The 20,353-nt window shown below is 36.7% G+C and overlaps 1 protein-coding gene across 1 annotated transcript in view; it reads right to left on the bottom strand.

The window, feature by feature from the left end:
* Nucleotides 1-20,353, bottom strand: part of LOC124594011 (guanylate cyclase 32E-like) — a 491,656-nt gene that overhangs the window by 231,260 nt on the left and 240,043 nt on the right. The window contains exons 12-13 of the mRNA XM_047132363.1: nt 8,233-8,409; nt 1,012-1,132 (exon numbers count right to left, since the gene is read on the bottom strand). Coding sequence (XP_046988319.1) covers nt 1,012-1,132; nt 8,233-8,409 — 298 coding nt within the window. The remainder of the gene's footprint in view (nt 1-1,011; nt 1,133-8,232; nt 8,410-20,353) is intronic.

A 20,353-nucleotide genomic window follows, 5' to 3' on the forward strand; every position in this document is an offset into this window, starting at 1 on the left:
ATGTGTAGGGCCAACTCTAAAATCAATTCTGTTCCAGTGTCAGAAGCCAGAATATCAAGGACCAATTAGAACAGCTGTGGGCCAGCTTGCCTCAGGAGATGATACAATAGCTGTATGATGCCCTTCGCAATTGAATTATTGCATACTTGCCGATAAATGGGCTCACTTTGCCGAATTCTTTATAAAATTATTTTTTAACCATATTGGGATGACAGTGATGTTCTTCAGCAGTATAATAAATACCACCAATCTAGATCGCAACTAATATTTACTTATTCTGGTAACCAGTTTCAGTCAAACACGACCATCTTCAGACTGCTAACTCTTTGGTGACATGTGGAGCCAGTACACGGAGCTTCTATATGTACTGAAAGGTACCATTCAATAACTGCCACCTATTAGACAGGTACCTTTTGATATTTACAGTGGCTCCATTTACCAGCTCCATAGTCACCAAGGAGATAGTAGTCTGAAGGTGGTCATGTATGACTGAAGCTGATTAGTAGAATAAATAAATACGATTTGTGATCTACATTGACAGTGAAACAGACTTGATTTTGTAATGCTAAAATAATACTGAAGCACTGAAAACACCACACTCTCTCAACTTCCAAAGTTTCAATATGTTTCCTCCTCCTCTTCTAAGTGCTTCACTTTTTTTATCAGGTGGTGTATAATCTTCAGCCAATTTTATTGTATTTCCTAATGCGGAAAGAATGATTCTGCAGTAAAATATTTTTTATGAAAAGAGTAGTTGTTAAGTATTTCATAATTCCCACAAGTTAGCAAGTAAATAATGAATATCATTAACAGATTGTACCACTGTATGGTTATGTTTTGTACCACACACTGGAACACTCAAAGTAATTCACACATTGCAGAATTACTGTAAAATTCTAACATAATAATACTATAACAATCAAGAAATGTAATCTATTTCTATCCGAGGAACAATCTGACAGATTACAATTTCTGTTTAAGGAACACTAAAGAAATGAAAGAGAAACTTGCCTTTAAATTCATGTAGACCAAAATCAGATATCTGAAGAACCCATCGACTATCAACCAAGCAATTACTTGACTTTAAATTTCCATGTGATAGTATTTCACTGTCATGCAGGTAGGTCAATCCCTGCATGTAAAAACAAGAAACATTTATAAATTTAGATGTCTGAGAAAGTGATGTACGAAAATTTAAATTTGCAAAAGAAAGTAACAGAGTAGAGACATTTTCTCCAACAAAAGAATAGTGTTTTAAAAATAGAGTTTATCATTATAAATGGAAACGGTCTCATATAACATTTGTGGTATGTCAGTACAAACTGGTGTAACAGAAGACAATAACTGGAGAAAATTTAGGGAACTTATCAAAAGAGGAAAAGGGAAGTTGGTATGAAATAGAAAAGTAAGAGTTGGACTAAAACAATGTACTATAACAAAATGTCGAAAGACTGTAAAAGATAATGAGGAAGAAAACACAATAAAGTCAAAACTGGGCTGAAAACAAAGACTACAAAAGATAAATATGGAAAAGGTCTTTGGCTGTAATGCAACTACAACGGTACGAGGAATAGTAGCACATGGAAAAATGTAAGATGTTTTTATAGTGATAATAGCAAAACCGGCAATGCTTCACAATTGCTGAGTATGTATGTGAATTGGATATATGTTCTTATCTCCTTCTCACTCTCACTCCCCCCCTGCCCCCCCCCCCCCCCTTGTCCATTTCCTCCTCCATCTCTCTCCATCTTCTCCTCCCTCCTCTCTCTGTAATTTCCTCCTTCCCTCTCTCTTTGACCATCACCTCCCCCCCTCCCTCCCACTCTGGCCATCTGTCTTCCCCCCCCCCCCCCCCCCTACTGACCTGGAGCCTTGTTTATCGTTACACCCAACAGAAACATCATTGTGAATTGAAGTTGCTTAAAATAAATGGGTAAATCAATTGGGACCATTGGTGTACGGGGATTGAGAGATCTCTCCTGCTGCTGAATCTGTGAGGACAGTAGCTTCAATGACAGTATTTTGCACAGTTTTGATCTGCAAATGGGTGGGATTACAAAGTTTTGCATGATACAGATTCTGTAGCAGTATTCTGATGATATAGAGATAAGCCATGCATAGAACTTTCATATTTTCTGTTGTGATTAAGAAATCATAACAGCACATGGTTGTGTATACAACAAGGTGAAAGAATATATATAGGAGAAACAATTTGTCTAATGGTTTAAATGCCCTGCTATTGTAGTTAAAACTAACTGTGACAAAAAAACAAAACAGCACATTTTCATAACACAGCATTTTCTTTCTCACAGCCAGTTTTAACAGAAAACCTGTACACTTTCATACAAAAAAAGTAGCCTAGGTCTGTTTAAATGCTTATTCACACACCGTTTAAAAATTTGAAGGGATTTGGTCAAGCACTTCTCGATATTTTTGCTAAAAGCTTTTTCCTATTACATAATATGTATATGTATTTATACATTATACAGACTAAAGAAAAAATATCATATTTCTGTCCAAATGTTTACCTGAATATCATGTAAAAATTAGAAATAAACCGATCCAAAACTTTTTGAGATTTTTTTCTAAGAATGTTTCTTGAAGTGTTGTAGCCTATGCCTGTCTGAACGTTTATTAGAGTACAGGGCAAAAATCTGAAGTAAACCAAAATTTTTGCAGCAACATTAAACATCGACTTGTTTTTGTATAGTAGTATAGTTTTAAATATATACTTGTATATGACATATACTAAAAAGAATTGTATTAGAGTATCGTGCAAAAATCTGACTCAGTCGATCCAGGACTTGTTGAGCATTTTGATACAGTGTTTCCCATTTATATAGTAAATATATATTTACATACCATATATATTAAAAATGAGTAGTCTGTGTCTGTCTGAACATTTATTACAGTACAGCATAAAACTATGAAGTAAAGTGGTCAAGCACTTTTAGAAATTTTTGCTAATAACATTAAACAATGACTTGTCTTTATATGAATCAACTCTTTTAAAAAGGTGTAAGTCTCCATTTTTACCATCTCCAAGTTTTTGTATCGTAACAGAGGTAGGTCTACCATTTGTGTTTAAAAGGGCGCCAGTAATGCTATTGCTTGGATAGTAACAGGGAAACAAAGTTCAAACTTATTTTTAAATGGGCGGTTGTCACTGATGTATGCCATTTTAAAAATGAACAGCTGGCCATGGAAACAGCTGATGAGTTAACAGCAATTGTTCATTAATTTGTGGAGGAACTCTAATTATTTCTGGTTTATTTATAGCCTTATTAGCTGGAAAATGCCAGATGATGGCAGTATTGTAAGTGATACTGGAGATGTTAGTAGAAAAAGAAAAAGAGGGAGAAATTTTTCTAGTTGCAAAAGTAACAAAATAAATGCAGCTTGACTGAAGCGTGAAGCCTACAGTAATAAAAGAGGGAACCCTATTTAAGCTATATTAAAAAAAAAAAAAAAAAAAAAAGAGCTCTCTTGCAAGTAACATTATCTTTCATTTTATTTAGCACAATCTATTATACTGAAATTGTTGCCATGAAAGTTAAAAGAAAATAAATAGCGTAATTTATTCTGTTTGGTTATCATGAACATAGCCTCAAATATCATCAGTAACAAAAGTGTTACTGATGATATTTGAGCTGTGATTAATATCCTTTTCATAATTCTGAAATTTATTTTATTTATTTTCTTCACATGTATGAAGAAATATTTGGTATCAACTGGAGACGAAAACTGCTTAGATATTTTTACAAACTTTTACAGTATTCCTAATAAGAATGAGCAAGACCTATTTCTTCAAGGATTATCAGATTCTCAAGAGGTCAAGCAGAGACAATCATGAAAAAATGATAACCCTGTAGTGATGCATTTTGCTAGTTTTTTGTATACATATTCGTTGGTGCATCGCATCAAGAGATATGCATGAAAGCTATCCTCCCAGTTCGTGACATTAGTGAGGAACAAGTACAAAGAATAAGATGGATTAAGCTCTCTAGGAAAACCCCAGAAGACAGGAGAGGTAGGAGAGTTATACATAGCCTCGAATCTTCTGTTCATGAGGCAATATATGAACGTATCCAGTAGTTCCCCTTATGAGAAAGTCATTACACTGCTGAATAGATGTACTATCTTAGTGTAGACATTAATGTCAAAATGATGTGGACATTGTTCCTAAAGAAGAATCTGGAGAGTACAGTAACTTACATCTTTTATTGGAGCTTCTACAGAAACGATTTCAGTTATCGATTTGGAAAACCAGAGGTGGATACATGCTGTATCTGTGAAGAGGTGAAATTAAAACTTAGATCTCCATATCTCAATGATGTAGAAAAATGAACAGCAGTTGCCAAATTGATGATACATTAGCATACAAGCATAAAATTTTATTCAGCTTTCACATATGAAGCATCAGTGGAAACAAAGAAGGAGATTTATCATCTGATTATATGCAAAACATCAGTCTACTGGAAGTGCTAGTACGGGAACTATTTTATTTAAGGAAACTTTCAGTGAATGTTTTTTGCATTCATGATATAAAAAGAGGATGTAGCTCATATTATGTTTATCATGAAGGAAATTGTAAAAAGTGCCATTGTGAAGTCTGCTCCTTTCAGCCTTACTTTCTAAAGTCTGCACCAAAAAGCATCACAAAGCTTAGGTCATTCTGTGAAAATTGTGCCAGCAGAACAAAAACAAGTCTCTATGCAGATTCTTACTATGACTTAAAGAATCTTACAAGTCAAGAAACGTAAATATGTCAGAGATTGAAGAAATCTATTTTAGAAGGAGATTGTCTGAAAGTATATAATTATGAACATTATCATTGTTAGTTTTAGTGAAGGTTTCTATGGTAACTTCTTACTATATATAATACCTAAGAGTAGTTGTCAGAGTTTTAAAATTGGGAAAATCTGCCCTTTATAAATTAATTGGCTTAAGGAAATGGAGAAACATAATGAAAGACTGATAATTTTGGGATTATCTCAAAACGGCTTCATCAATATGACAGAATTTTCACTATCCATAACATTATAGAATACATTATTCAAAGTACTGACAAAGTACGCAAGTTCTTAGCAACAGAAAATCAAGCATCTCAAATTCTAGACTTCAAGAACTGTTGGCCAAAACACTAGAAGAAAACCATATTTTCTGAAGAAACAAGGATCAAGCTTAGAAGTGAGAGAATTAATTTTGTGATCAGCACTCTGTTCCACCTTGCTTACTCGCACAGTAGATATGGATGTATCAAAGAAGCTAGTAACATAAATGGATTAATAAACCAAACATTCTTCATGGCATCTGAGAAAGCATCTGTTTCTCCACCATTGGCACTGGCATATCCTTCAAGAACAGTTCCAATTGCAGTGAAAAAAAAAAAAATGCAAGACTTGAAGAAGAAGATAAAGTAGTATATTCCACATGAACATAGGGCATTCTATGAGGAATGTTTTAACTAGGGAACAGATATCAATGCTGCAAACAGTGATTGAAAAATAATCAACTTCAATTTAACTGTGTGTTCTTTGTAAGCTACTGCAATATTTTGCACTTTAATTAAAATTTTCTTCTTTGTGTGTGGTTCTGAATGACTTACAGTGTAATAGAATGTTGTAATACTGTTAATTATCTGTCTTCCATTATGTTTCTCCATGTCCTTAAGCCAATCTTTTTTAAAAGGCTGGATTTTTCCATTTTTGAAACTCTAACAACTACTATTAGGTACTATGTATACTAAGAAGTTCCTGTAAAAGCAGATAAATCTTCATTAAAACTAACAGTTACATTCATAATCATATACTTTCAGATAGTCTGCTTCAGTCTCACATCAATTTATGTTTCTTGACTTATTCCCTTCTAAAAAAGATCAAGTCATATAGTAGTATAGACAAACAGGGAGTAAAACCATTCCATCTCTAGGCAGGAGAAGGCAAAGCAGTAACATCTGACCATAAAAAAGGGCTTCTTGAGCCACCTACTTTGGAAGACTGTGGGTGTGGGTACACTCCTGATGCATAAACCTGACAATGGTGGAGGAAATAAGTAAACATATAGCAGAAACCACATCCAGCAATTGCCAGATACAAATTAAAGAAACAACAGACATGCTTATGAGCAACAGGATAATGAAGACATGTGAACCTGACACTGCATCTGTTGATCCAGCTGACTCTGCAAATCTTTTCCACGCAGAAAAATTGTTCTGGCTAAGCTTAAGTGAGAAATGAGGTGCTGGAAGACTGGTAATCAGTCTCTGTGATTTCTGTTGGAAATTATGTCAGTCTAACAAGTCTGATAAGAAAATAGCGTCAAAGCTACAAGCCAAATCCATCTAGATGATATGCAACTGAGCACAATGGCTTAAGGATGTCTAGAGTGGCCTCTTGGCTGTGCTCAGGATGTGGTGGACACATTTGATGACGGGTGGGGAGGGGAACTAGATTCCATCACTATGGTCCTTTGAAAGGCATTGGGCTCTTACAGCAAAAATTATAAGCTGCTGGACTTGAAGATAGAGTGGTTGCTTAGGTAAATAGAGGTGGAACTCTAAGTATAAGGGTAGAAAAAGAAATCTCACAGAAAGGAGACATATTTTCAGAGATGCCACAGAGTAGTGCCATTATTATTTATAATAAACAACAGAGGATCTGTATCCATTACAACATCAGGACATTTGCAGATGATCTAATGGATTATCACAGAATAAGGCAATCAGGAGACTGAGAAACTCTTTAAGATGTTCTTGCTTTGGCAGAGAAGCAGTAAACAAGACCACAAATGCAAGCAAGAGCCAGTGGTTTAGCTAATTCTCCAGGAGGTTCAAGACAACATCAGAGTTTAATTTAGAGGGAGAGAGACTTTCCAAGTTACCTACTTTTAAGTATTTTGGGTTGACACTTAATGGCAAAGTCTACTATGGTCTCCATGTGAGAGGTGTAGTCTGCAGTGCTTGCAGGGTTATCTTCCTAATAATGAGGATTTTGAAGCAAGAGGGCTAATGTTCTTCAGTGAGGCTCATCCTGGAATCCTGCAGTTCTATGTGGGACTCCTACCCAATTACACCTTGTACGAAGAAGATTAACCAGTTTGGTCCAGAGAAATTTTGAACACAGTTGCAGTGCTATTGCTGTAAAACAGGACTCAAAAACTTTTCCAGATTCATCGGCTGATATTAAAAATATGCAGAATGTGGAATAATGTTTTAAACTGTAATAAGCCAGTGGGCAATTTGTTCCTAATAAGGCCAATTAGAGTGGAATGTTTTGGGGAGAGAAGCCTTAAACACTTAGTCTGAGACAGTAATGTTTCAAAAGAAGATTGAGCCATATGAGTTGATGGATAAAAAGAATTTTGTGCATAAGAACTTTTGTGCTTCATAATGCTTACTGCCAAAGAAGAAAGAACGCTTCAATGAAATTTAATGTATTAACATTATGACATTTAGAAATGAGTAAAAATGATAGAAGTTTTTGATAAATGTAAATCTCATGTGCTGTTTCTGGCTTGGATATCACAAGGAGTAGGTTCAGCTGCTGATTGGAAACTGTGGTCGTTCTTCTTGCTTATTGACCCCTATACTTGTGGATATGTGCAAGCAGTGTTGTACTTTTATTTTTTTGGTGAAGGTGAGTGCAATGGATGGATGTATAGTTATGTTTGTGTTGGAAGATGATGATGAGAGAAGGAAGTAGATGAAACCTGGTACCACCACATAATCTACTTCTCTTGAATAGCACCCAAGGGGCCATCTGGTGGATGGATCACCATCAACAGTGTCATGTACTATCACTTTATGAGGCACTGAAAAGGAGTTTGGAATTTAATCTAGGACTGGTGATCAGGAACTCTATGCCGCCACCTCTCTACACCTTGCTGACCAAATAATGGAAGTGAAAATTTCATCCCTCAACAGGATTCAGACCAAATAATATACATGACATATGTTGATTATCTTCCAGATATATCAATTACTGAAAAATGAGGAAGCGTGTCCTCCATTATTAATCGTTATTACTGTAGAAACACGGGAATTTTCAAGCGCACAACAGAATGTGTACATAAACGTGGTGCATGAACAATTCGTGATAAGTAGTGCTACATGCTACTATCAACCTATTTGCCAAATGCCATCTTTTATATTATTTGGAATAATCATAAAACTGCTACAGTTGCTTTATAAAGTTATTTGGAAATCTACATCAATTAAAAAGAAAACCTCACCTTTACAATATCAGACACAAGAGAAGATACAAACATGTTGTCCAGATGTAAGTCTTCATTTGCTAGAACATCTTCCAAGCTTCCACGAGCACAATACGCTGTTAATACACACAAGTTTCCATGATCAACAGAGGCACCAATAAATGGTATGATATTGTCATGTCGTACCTCCCGTATCTGAAACGTAATGAACACAAAAGAGCTGTATATGTTGCTTTATAAATAGATTTTATTTCACCATATGATCCATATATTAAGCCTAATGTTAAATTAGGAAGCAAAGTAGAATGCAACAGAATCTGTACGCTGGATGCTATCTGAGCATGGTTTCTTAAACAGTTTCCCACACCTGTTAATGCAAATATTGGATGAACATTTCACCTCAGCCTCCAATAAACTGAAAATAAGTCATTCATAAATGAGTGGCATATATCATTTTCCCCACTTCACAAGTTTAGGATAAAATATTGTGTACCAATTGCTTTATCTTCTATGTCTGAGAAAAGGGCAAAATGAAAAGCAAAAATGTGTTACAGTTGTACAATAAAATGTTATTTTTGTTTAGATTCAGGAACTAAATTTGTTAACTGACTGCAATTTGTTGTTTATACTGTTTTATGATTTATTTAAGAAACCTACAAAAATATCAGGTGTTGATATCTACGTACAGAATTACGTAACATATTCTGTCTCTAATATTTTCTTGTTGTTATTTCTTCTGTTTGTTGAAGTATTTCCTAGAATTTCCCAAATAATATGCCTGTTTTCATTGTCATTTTATTTCTATTCTATTATATTTACTTGTCCTTTACTTATTTTATGCAATGGTAGTGCACACATCAAACACAGTACAAAAGAAAGAAGGAAGGGAGATTAGAATTTAACTTCCTATCAATGATGAGGTCATAGAGGTGGAGCACAAGTTCAAATTGAGGAAGGTTGGAAAAGGTAATCTACAGAGTCCATTTTAAAGGAACAATCCTGGAATTTGCTTTGAGCCATTTAGGAAAAACATGGAAAGCCTAAACCTAGCTGATCAGACAGCTATTTGGACTGCAATATCTGCAACCTTGTAATTGTCACATTTAATTTTTTGTTAAATTGTAATGGAAAAATTCTTTTGCATCATCATTATCATCACCATCACCTTCCTTATAGTATCACCGAGAAATTCTCGTGCCATCTTTTCAGTGGTCAGCCAAGCAAACTTACACCATTTTGGTGGCAATGTAGCATGGATTTTAGGGGCCTCTTTCATCTCATTTGCTGCAGATGTTTTGTCCAGTTGTTCTGATAGTTCTGAATAGTGTGAAGGGTTCCATTTTAACTTCCTTTGAAAAATTTTCATTTGTTTTCTGATCTCATTTGGTGTAACCCCTGTTCATCTCAAGAATTTCATTTTGCAGGTTGTTAATCTTTTCATATAGCACAGGTCAAACCTGTACACAAAAATTGTGGCAGAAGTGATCTACAAAATTACCATATAATATCAGAGACATCCATCAGTTGTAAAATTTGTAGTTAAATCCAATGAGGTGCACCAAACACAAGTACCTCCTTGATGCCAACCAGCATGGATTTAGAAAACATCAACTTCCATTTCTCGAGCATGACAACTTGAAAGTCATGGTGGATGCAGTATTTCCTGACTCCTGAAAAACTTTTGGCTCAGTACCACATCAATTCTCATTTGCAATACTATAATCAATTGTGGTCTTAAATTAGATTTATGACTGGACTGAGTTCTTGGTAGGGAGGAAACAGCATATTACCTTGAACGGAGCGTCACCAACATATGTAAAAGTACCTTCAGAAAAAAAGCAATGGGAGGCACACACACACACACACACACACACACACACACACACACACACACACATTCTTTCATATAGAGTAAAATAATGTAAACTGCAACAGTTTTAACACTCCAGGTGTAATTTTTACTGATAAGTTTCTTATATCAAGTTCTCTATGGTTGCAGATGACAAGCTATAAAAGAATAACAGCTACATGACACAGTACAGAATGTTCCAAAAACCACAGTATGTGTTTAAAAAAATCTGTTTCAAATTTGTGATTATTTTAGCTAAAAACTGAATTTCTGTGTGTACAGACAGTAAAAAGTGACTTTCCTGTTTCTGATAGAAAGAAGACAAGATTCCACTGAAGATGCTGTAACTTCAACAAAAAATATCTGTGTAAAAAGAAAAAAAAATGTGTTTTCTCAAGGCAAGAATTATCCAAAAACAATTTCACACTTTCCTTCCTTGACTATTCAGCAATAAAGTAAAATAAACACTGCATAACAACCATTTCTATTTAGATTATACTCTATCAAAAGTTTGGTTATCTCCTCCTTTTTTTCCATCCACCATTTATTCATACTGTACTATTCAGACAAATAAAAGCAACTCTTTGAGCACCTTTTCTTTTGAACCTGCACAGAGCATGAAAATACTGTGAAAAGATTAATGTTGGCACAGTGCAACTATACTAGATGACTGGTGGTCAGAAAGAAATCCAGGAAGCTGAACACCAGAACAGGTAACAGAATTAGACATGTGGATCAATCAAAAGGGAAGCAGAGCTTCAGAACACCATACAGTATGTCAGAGGCAGCCTCTGAGTCCAAGGACAACACTGGGGCCTCCAATGGCAAGTCTACAACTTGCAGACTGTCACAAACTGATGCCAAATCGTCTACTCTTCAGCATATCCCACATGTGAAATCTACATCAAGGCACTCATGCCTATTATGTACCACATGACAATCACAGCATGAACACCAAGTTGCCTGTTGAGTGGACACAGAAGAGGAAGGATGGTGATGGCAAGAACGTGAAAAACCAGGAAGGAGTTGTAGTACATAAACAAAGTTTGGTAGGCATGTTTCCACATCTGAAAGATTATGTATATTCAAATTTCACACCAATCATATAAGAGTGGCACTATAGTGCCACTATGAGGATGTAAATCAGGTTTGCTTTAAATACATGCTGTAACGGTCATGGATATTAGTTATCTTTGAGATTGGACATGGTGAGCTGATGTTAGTCAAGACATCTTTAAAGTGACAAAGACGCCATTGTCAACATCTCACTGAGTTTCAATGAAGCCGTAAAATAGGGCTAGAAGAAGATGGGTGTTCTGTCTGTGATAGTGCAGAAAGACTTGGCAGGAGTGTAGCCACATTACATGACTGCTGGCAGTGGTGATCATGAGGATGTACAATCTCAAGAAGACATGGCTCTGAACAGCCATGTGGCACTTCCAAGAGGGAAGTCGATCATGTTTGACATATTGCTCTGGTGCATTGCATTGCATCTGCATCTGCAATTTGAGCAACAGTTTGCACCACAGTGACACAACAATCTGTTGCAAACTGGTTACTTCAAGGACAGCTCTGAGCTAGACAACCTGTAGTGTGCATTCCACTGACCCCAAACCACCACCACTAGCAATTTAAATGGTGTCAAGCAAAAGCTCATTGGAGGGAAGGGTGGAAAACAGTTGTGATTTCTGATGAAGGCTGGTTCTGCCTCGGTGCTGGTGATGGACATGTGCTGGTTAGAAGGATACCAGTTTAGGGGTTACAACCATCCTGTCTGTGTGCTAGTCACCCTGGAGCTACACCTGGAGTTATGGTCTGAGGTGTGACTTAGTATGAGAGCAGGAGCAATCTCGTGGTTATCTGACATGCTGAACACTTTGGATCAAAGCAGACAGATAGATGCAGTATTTCTAGATTTCTGAGAAGCATTTGATTCAGTACCACACGTATGCTTATTGTGAAAAGTATGATCATGTAGGGTATTGTGTGAAATTTGTTACTGGACTTAGGACTTTTTGGCAGGGAGGAGGCAGCATGTTATCTTGAATGGAGCATCATCATCAGATCTACATCTGTAGCTTCAGGTGTGCCCCAGGGAAGTGTGTTAGAACCCTTGCTATTCATGTTGTATATTAATGACTTTGCAGACAATATTAATAGTAACATCAGACTTTTTACAGATGAAGCAGTTATCTACAATGACGTACTGTCTGAAAAAAGCTGCATAAATATTCAGATAGATCTTTATAAGGTTACAAAAGTGGTGCAAAGATTGGCAACTTGCTTTACATGTTCAGAAATGTAAAATTATGGAATTCACAAAGTGAAAAAAACATAGTATGCTCTGACTATAATATCAATGAGTTACTAATGGAATCAGCCAACTAATACAAGTACATGGGTGTAACGCTCTGTAGTGATATGAAATTGAATGACCACATTGGCTCAGTCATGGGTAAAGGAGGTGGTAGACTTCAGTTTATTGGTAGAATACAGGGAAGTGCAATCAATCTACAAAGGAGAGTGCTTACAAATAACTTGGGTGACCAGTTCTAGATCACTGCTCAAGTGTGTGGGACTTCTACCGAATAGGTCTAACAGGGGATATTGAATGTATACAGAGAAGGGCAGCATGAATGGTCACAGGTTTGCTAGATCCATACCTCAGAGATACTGGAGATAAGATATAAATTATCCAGCGAGAGTCTATTAACAAAGTTCCAAGAACTGACTCTAGGAATATACTACAAGCCCCTATGTATTCCTCACATAGGGTTCTTAAGGATAAGATTGGAATAATCACCACACACACAGAGATGTTCCTTTCCGCACTCCATACATGAATGTAACGGGAAGAAACCCTAGTAACAGGTACAATGGGACATACCCTCTGTCATGCACTTCACAATAGTTTGCAGAGTACAGAATTAGAGGTTTATTGGTAGAATACTGGGGAACTGTAACCAGTCTACAAAGGAGACTGCTTATAAGTCACTCATGCAACACATTCTAGAATACTGCTCAAGTGTGTCAAATAGGACTATCTGGGTATATTGAATGTACACAGAGAAGGGCAGCAAAAATGGTCACAAGTTTGTTTGTTCCATGGGAGAGTGTTAATGAAACCAAACTGGTAGGCTCTTGAAGACAGATGTAAACTATCCTGAGAAAGTCTACTACTAAAATTTCAAGGACTGTCTTCAAATGAAGTCTCTAGGAATATAATACAACCCCTATGTATCATTCACATAGGGAATATAAGGACAAGATTAGAAGAGTTATAGCACACACAGATGCATTCAAACAATAATTCTTCCCATGCTCCCATACATGAATGGAATGGGAAGAAACCATAATAACTGGTACAATGGGATGTACCCTTTTCCATGCATCTTACGGTAATTTGTAGAATATAAATGTGGATGTAGACCTGTTATTAAGTTTGATTATAAATGTTTGAAGACTTGTTCTACAATCTTGTTGAAACTTAGGAATATTAAAGGTTCTTACATCTGAAACAGTTTCATTAATTCTTTATAGGCATCAAAACCTAGAATTATGTATTTTGCAGGTGACAGATTTTTGTTTTTTCTTATTTGGCAACAGTTAACTCGAGTGATGTACATTTCTCTAATATCTCACGCTTCATAAAATGTTTTGCTGCTGTTTGTACTGTAGATACCGAAGCTGTGTGGAGAAATGGAGTTAACCGAACACCTTTCTGGCACTTTGTTTGGAATGTTTCGATATCACAGGATAACAACTTGAAGAAAGCAAGTTTCAAACACAGCAATGGATCATTAATAAAATTAACTCAGCAACACGAAACTTTCACTCTCTGGTTTATTCTCATCTTTCTTCACACCCTCAAGGAATTTCTTCATGTTTGGTGTTTTATCAATTGCTTTTTGAGTAACTGAGGAATTCTTGAGCCACCTGATACAACAAATATTTTCGGAAACATAGTGGAACCTGAATATTAGTATATAATTCTCTCCCGGTTGGGTCATTCTCGAACAAATTATACCAGGCTTCCAGCAATAATACAATGTACCAATGTGTTTCCTTGCTACCAATACCTGGCAGTTTCAGGTCTGCTGAATGCCCTTTACATTTTTTTCATAAACAACCAATTCACATTTGGCCTGTCCATAGAAATCTGCAACATCTTACTCTTTGATATGTCTTTTGTCACATCAATCAATGAAGAGAAAAGGCCAGTAGCTCTTGAGTGACCAAGAAAAGAGGAATTAAAGTATTTCGTTGTTACCTCGTTTTTGTCCTCATTCCAAAATCTTGTATTTACATCCATTTGTGTGTGTCCCATGACTTTGTTTAGTGATTCATCAAAACCAAGAATAATATAACTGGCTTTCATCAGCCATCCAAGCAACTGTTGATTAAAATAAGGTGCAATTCCAAACATAAGAAAATATGCAGTTGTCTCTCATTCAAGTTCCATCGTGTTAGCTGCAGCACTGTCTGTACATATTCTTCAGATTACAACAACATCCTTTTCAGCCTGCCAAAGTAACTTGTGTGTCATTTCAACACACTAGAGAATTTCTTCTGTCATTACATTGTCTTTTAACACAAATTCAGAGAATTTCTGCTGTGTTTTAATACAGAGCTTTCAAGTTCCAATGAATGATTTGCTGTTGAAGGTAATAAATATTCTGAAAAAGATGATACTGAGGTGTTTGGCTCAGAAGCAGTAGGTGAGAGGGTAGTAGTTAACTTTTTTGGCTAAAAAACCCTTCAAGTTGACATGATGTTCTCTTACTTAAAGCACATTGTGTGCCCCTTTTTTCCTGTTCATGTGGCTACAGCAGGTTCACAAGGCAGACTTTCAATCCAGTCCTTTACATTTGAGTGACTCTTCCAAATATCTGGATAAAATTCTTGAAATGTGGTGTTTCATAACATGTTTCCAACTCTGATTCTGGTCTCTGACTGTCCACACTGGTGGCAAACATTTTCCGCTGTGTATTCACATTGTCTGTAATGTTATTTGTCATATAGTTTTCATATAGTCTGCTATGCTATATTTAGTGATGAGGAAACTGTAATGATTAGTGGAGGTGTGCTATTAATACCTGAAGAATGTTTTCACAAATTAATGAGAGGCCTTGTCATTGTTGGTGGATGAAAGCATGCTGCAGAAGAACTGGTGGTAAAAACTTGTTGCAGGAGGTGAATACAGAAGACAGCTCTGGTTTTAGTAACTTCACTCAGATGTCATTGACTGATTTTGAACTTTGGTCAAATATGGCAGCACCATTTGTTTGAAAAACAATTATGACCAACCAAAGACTTCCTGTTATTCTTTGTTTTTTGGCTGTGGGAGATTTCATTTCAGAATCTTGAATATTTATTTCAAATTTTGAATCAAGTTATACGAGGGTCATTCAATAAGTCGTGCCCCACATTTTTTTTTTTTTTTTTTTTTTTAAAGTCATTAATATACGTAGACAAACATCCTTGTTGGCGCTTCACATTTGATGTTTGTTCTGATGATCAGCCACACTCAGGACATCCTGTCACAGCCAATGCTCCAGACATGCTGAATCATGTTGATGCCATTATTTGTGCCAACCAGTGCATTACAACTCAACAATTGGCTCTACAACTGTTAGTCAGCATTGGAAGTGCGTCTGCAATGATCAACACTCTCGGATATTCAAAGAGGTGCTCACGATGGGTTCCACAAATGCTCACAGCGGACCACAAGATTCAAAGGAAAGCCATTTCATCTGAATTGTTGGAGCATTTTGAGACCAATGGAGAGGCCTTTCTGTCATGGGGGATGAAAGCTGGGTGCAACACTTTGTGCTGGAAATGAAAAGGCAGCCCATGTAATGGCATCATCCCCATTGACCACAAGAGAAAAAATTCAAGACAACCCCCTCTGCCAGAAATGTCATGGTGACAGTCTTCTGGGATTGTGATGGTATCATTCTCATGGATGTGATGCCAGGAGAGTCAACCATAAATCTAGAGGCATACGTGAAGACTCTGAATAAACTCAAGAACCGTACCTGGTGTGTCTGATCGGACAAGAATCCAGCAGAAATCTTGCTCCAACATGATAATGCATGCCCACACACAAGTCTGAGAACCTGGGAACACATCGCCAAATTGGGTTGGACATCATTGCCTCATCCAACCTACAGTCCAGACCTGGCACCCTTGGATTTCCATAACTTTGAGCCACTTAAAGATTCTCTTTGGGGTACACACTTTGAAGAAGACAAGAATGTCCGTCATGCAATGAAAACATGGCTATGCCTACAGGACAAACGCTTTTACCAGCAGAGACTACATGCTCTTCCACAACGTTGGTGTGTGGCCACAGAATGTAATGGAGACTACGTAGAAAAACAGGACATGGACAATACATGTTGACATGTATTGTCACCAAATTCTGACTCTTAACAATAAATATGTTCTGAGAAAAAAAATGTGGGCCATTACTTATTGAACAACCCTTGTATTACAAAGAGTACCTGAAGTTTGTGAAATACTGATGGTAGCCCTGAAGGTTTATCTAATAGTAACTAAATGAAAAACACTGTTAAATATGCATATTCTTGAATTTTTATTCAGTTTGTATGATTATGCAAAAATCATCAAAAAAATAACTTCAACAGTGTCGTCAGTTTCTGGGTTGTTATGAATGTGACATGGCACAGGACACTACTTTTTGTACCTCTTTGTCCACAGCAGCTAGTTTCCTTTAACTCATGAACATCATCGCCAAACTGCAGGAGAGGGTAGCCAAGCCACATCAGGTTGTGCAACAGTGTCCACACCACTGCCCGATGTTTACTAACTTCGTCTTTTCCTGTCGATATTGGACAACATGCAACCTTATTTTCTTTCCAACATAGTCAATGCTAGTATCAAATGTAGCAGCAATTCTCTGCAGAGCATCCGCCCACTTATTTTTTGGGCAGTTCCTGTAATGCTTGCTTCACACATTACGCAAGCAATTGTCAGCCTGGGACAGGGAAAACAACTCAACAGTCAGGAGCCTTGTCTATTTTATTTTATTTTTGGGGAAAAACTCAATACAGAATATGAAATTACAGCACAAATCAACAAACAGCAGATCAACATGCCACATAAACATGTGCTGGTGCCATGGAGCAGGGACATGTGGTAGCTAACCTGAAACATTGCTTCCTTTGATCTGTATTGTAATTGCTAAAGACAGTCATTTCTGTGTTATGGAACACACACACGCAGAGAGAGAGAGGAGAGAGAGAGAGAGAGAGAGAGAGAGAGAGAGGGAGGGAGGGACACGAGATGCCTTGTAAACACATAGTAACTGTTATACTAAAAATGATACTTTTACCTTACCTTTATTATTATAAGCCAAATGTGAAAACAAAATTAATCACTGTTAGGAAAACCATTATTTCACGATACACTTAATACACCTTAAATAATATTGTTTATATGTCTCCAACACCCTCCATCCATACACTGGTGCCAATACTAGCCAATATTTGTGTTACAACACACATAAGAGCCAATTTTCATTTGAATTCATATAGAGTCAATGTAAACATGTACGACACACAGACTGCGGCCAGCTCTTTGCAGTTTTGAGTGTGAATAATTATATTTTGTTACTGCATATCAAGAAGAGGAAAATACATAAAAGAAGTTGGTTGGCTGTAACACTTCACACATTTTTAAATCAGTAAGTCTGCCCTAATAATAAAACTGTAAAACCACCTCGTCTATCTGTTTGTCTTTTAATATACTAATTCTCAAAAGTACTGGGCCAATTTCTATAGGGTTTTCACTGGTAACTTCAGCATAGCTTGGGGCAATGCATAGGCTTTATTTAATCAAAATCAGATAATGGAAAAAAGATATCCTTATATATTATAAACATGTATGTATGTTCCATGTCTCCTCCAAAACTGCTGGATCGATTTCAACCAAACTTGGTATGCATATTACTCACTGTCTGGAAGGAACTGTTGTGGGACTAAGAACCACCTGCCTATCAAAGTGGTAGGGGTGGGAGCAAAAAAGGAGTATAGGCCAAGACATGTGAATACCCATATTTTATTCATCCAGTATTTGCAGATGAAAGTGCTTAGTGACTTGCAACAAACTTTAAACATAATTTCAAACCAATATGTAACTTTTCTCACTGACATCACGCAAAATATGATGAAAAGAAAAAAGTTTATCGCATACTGGTACTACATTTTCAAATCAGGTGTGATGTTTTAATTTATTACCTCTTTACTACTAACTGTATCTGTGTCATAATTTCCAGGCAGTGTTCACATATAACACTGAATGTTTATGCACAATTATATCATTTTATGTCATACAGTTTAGAATATATGACATAATGAACACTGAGATGTGTGATAAACTGCCACATATTGCATTACATTTAAATTTATTATTACTAACACCATGAACTGATTTCGATGACATTTGGTAACGAGATAGCATGTACCCTGAGGAACAACACAGCCTACTTTAGAAGGCGTGTAGTGCAAAGTACTTACTGATTTGATGAATATTATGTGAATTACAGAAAAATATCTACACTTTGAAAAAGCTATTTACACTTTGCATTTTGAACTTTATTATATTTGTCCAAATGCTTTTATTGGTTGATGTGTGCTATGTGATATAATTCAAAGTAATGAAACAATGCTTATATAATCTTCAATGCATTTAATCCACACTTCCAAACTATCTGTTGTGTAATGTAACCATTTCATAATGTATAACAATAGCTATTACATACATACATATTCGGTAGTCACAGGCCTTGCATACGATGCACTGCTTCCACAAACTGCCTCCACTTCTTTCTGTTTTGTGCTTGGTTTTTCCCGTTATCTTCCACCTTCAGGGTTGCCAGGTCTTTCGCCAGATCATTCCTCCATCATTGCCTTGGTCATACTATGGGGCATCTTGTGTATGGTTTCCCCTCAAGTGCTTTCTTCACCCGTCTTTCTTCTGACATGTGGCTACATGGCCTGCCCACTGGACTCTACTGCTCTTCAGCTTCTATAGCATTGTTAGTTGCATCAAGAAGTAAATTTCCTCATCCCTCCTCCTGCTCTATTACCCTTTACCTAAGATTGTCTTCCATATCTTCCTCATTACTCTTCTTTCAAATATTAATAGTTTTTTCTTTTTGCATTTTGTGATGCTCCAGGTATCTGAACCATGCATGACTTCTGGGCATATCACTGCATTATAGATTTTCATCTTAGTATCTGCTGATATTAACTTTGAGTTGATTGTCTCCCTGAGGGTTGCTGTTCTTTCTTTGATGTCCATTTCTATGCTGTTGTTGCTGGTAAACCAAGATCTCAAATATTTGAACCGGTCGACTTTCTTGAATGTCATGCCATGTATCTCAAGAACTTCTTGCTGCTCTTGTCTTCTTCCCAATTGCATGAACTCTGTTTTGTCTCGATTTACCTTTATCCCAACTTTCAGTTCATAGTTATCCATTTTCTGGTACATTTATTTCAATTCACAGACTGATTCACTTAGAAGTACTATATCATGTGTTTATGCGAGACAATTTAAATTACCATCCAACTGTACTCTGGCCCATTCCTGTTGCCTCCGCTCCCTTATTACTTTCTCTAAGATGACACTGAACAAAAAACATGAGAGAGAGCATTCTCTTGTCTGAGACCTGTCTCAGTCTCGAACCATTCTGATGTGCCCTTCTGAAATGCACTGCTGCCCTCATCTACATCTACATCTACATGGTTACTCTGCAATTCACACTTAAGTGCCTGGCAGAGGTTTCATCAAACGATTTTCATACTACTTCTCTACCATTTCACTCTCGAATGGCATGTGGGAAAAAAAGAACATCTAAATCTTTCCACTCGAGCTCTGATTTATCTTAATTTATTATGATGATCATTTCTCCCTATGTAGGTGGGTATCAACAAAATATATACACATTTGGAAGAGAAAGTTGGTGATTGAAATTTCATAAATAGATCTCACCGCAAAGAAAACTGCCTTTGTTTCAATGACTGCCACCCCAACTCGCGTATCATATCAGTGACACTCTCAACCCTATTGCACAATAACACAAAACGAGCTGCCCTTCTCTGCACTTTTTCGATGTCCTCCATCAATCCTACCTGTTAAGGATCCCACACTGTGCAGCAATATTCCAGCAGAGAATGCACAAGTGTCTCTTTAGTGGGTTTGTCACATCTTCTAAGTGTTCTGCTAACAAAGCGCAGTCTTTGTTTCACCTTCCCCACAACACTA

The sequence above is a fragment of the Schistocerca americana genome, chromosome 2 (genome assembly GCF_021461395.2).
Source record: "Schistocerca americana isolate TAMUIC-IGC-003095 chromosome 2, iqSchAmer2.1, whole genome shotgun sequence".
In the NCBI taxonomy this organism is placed as follows: domain Eukaryota; kingdom Metazoa; phylum Arthropoda; class Insecta; order Orthoptera; family Acrididae; genus Schistocerca; species Schistocerca americana.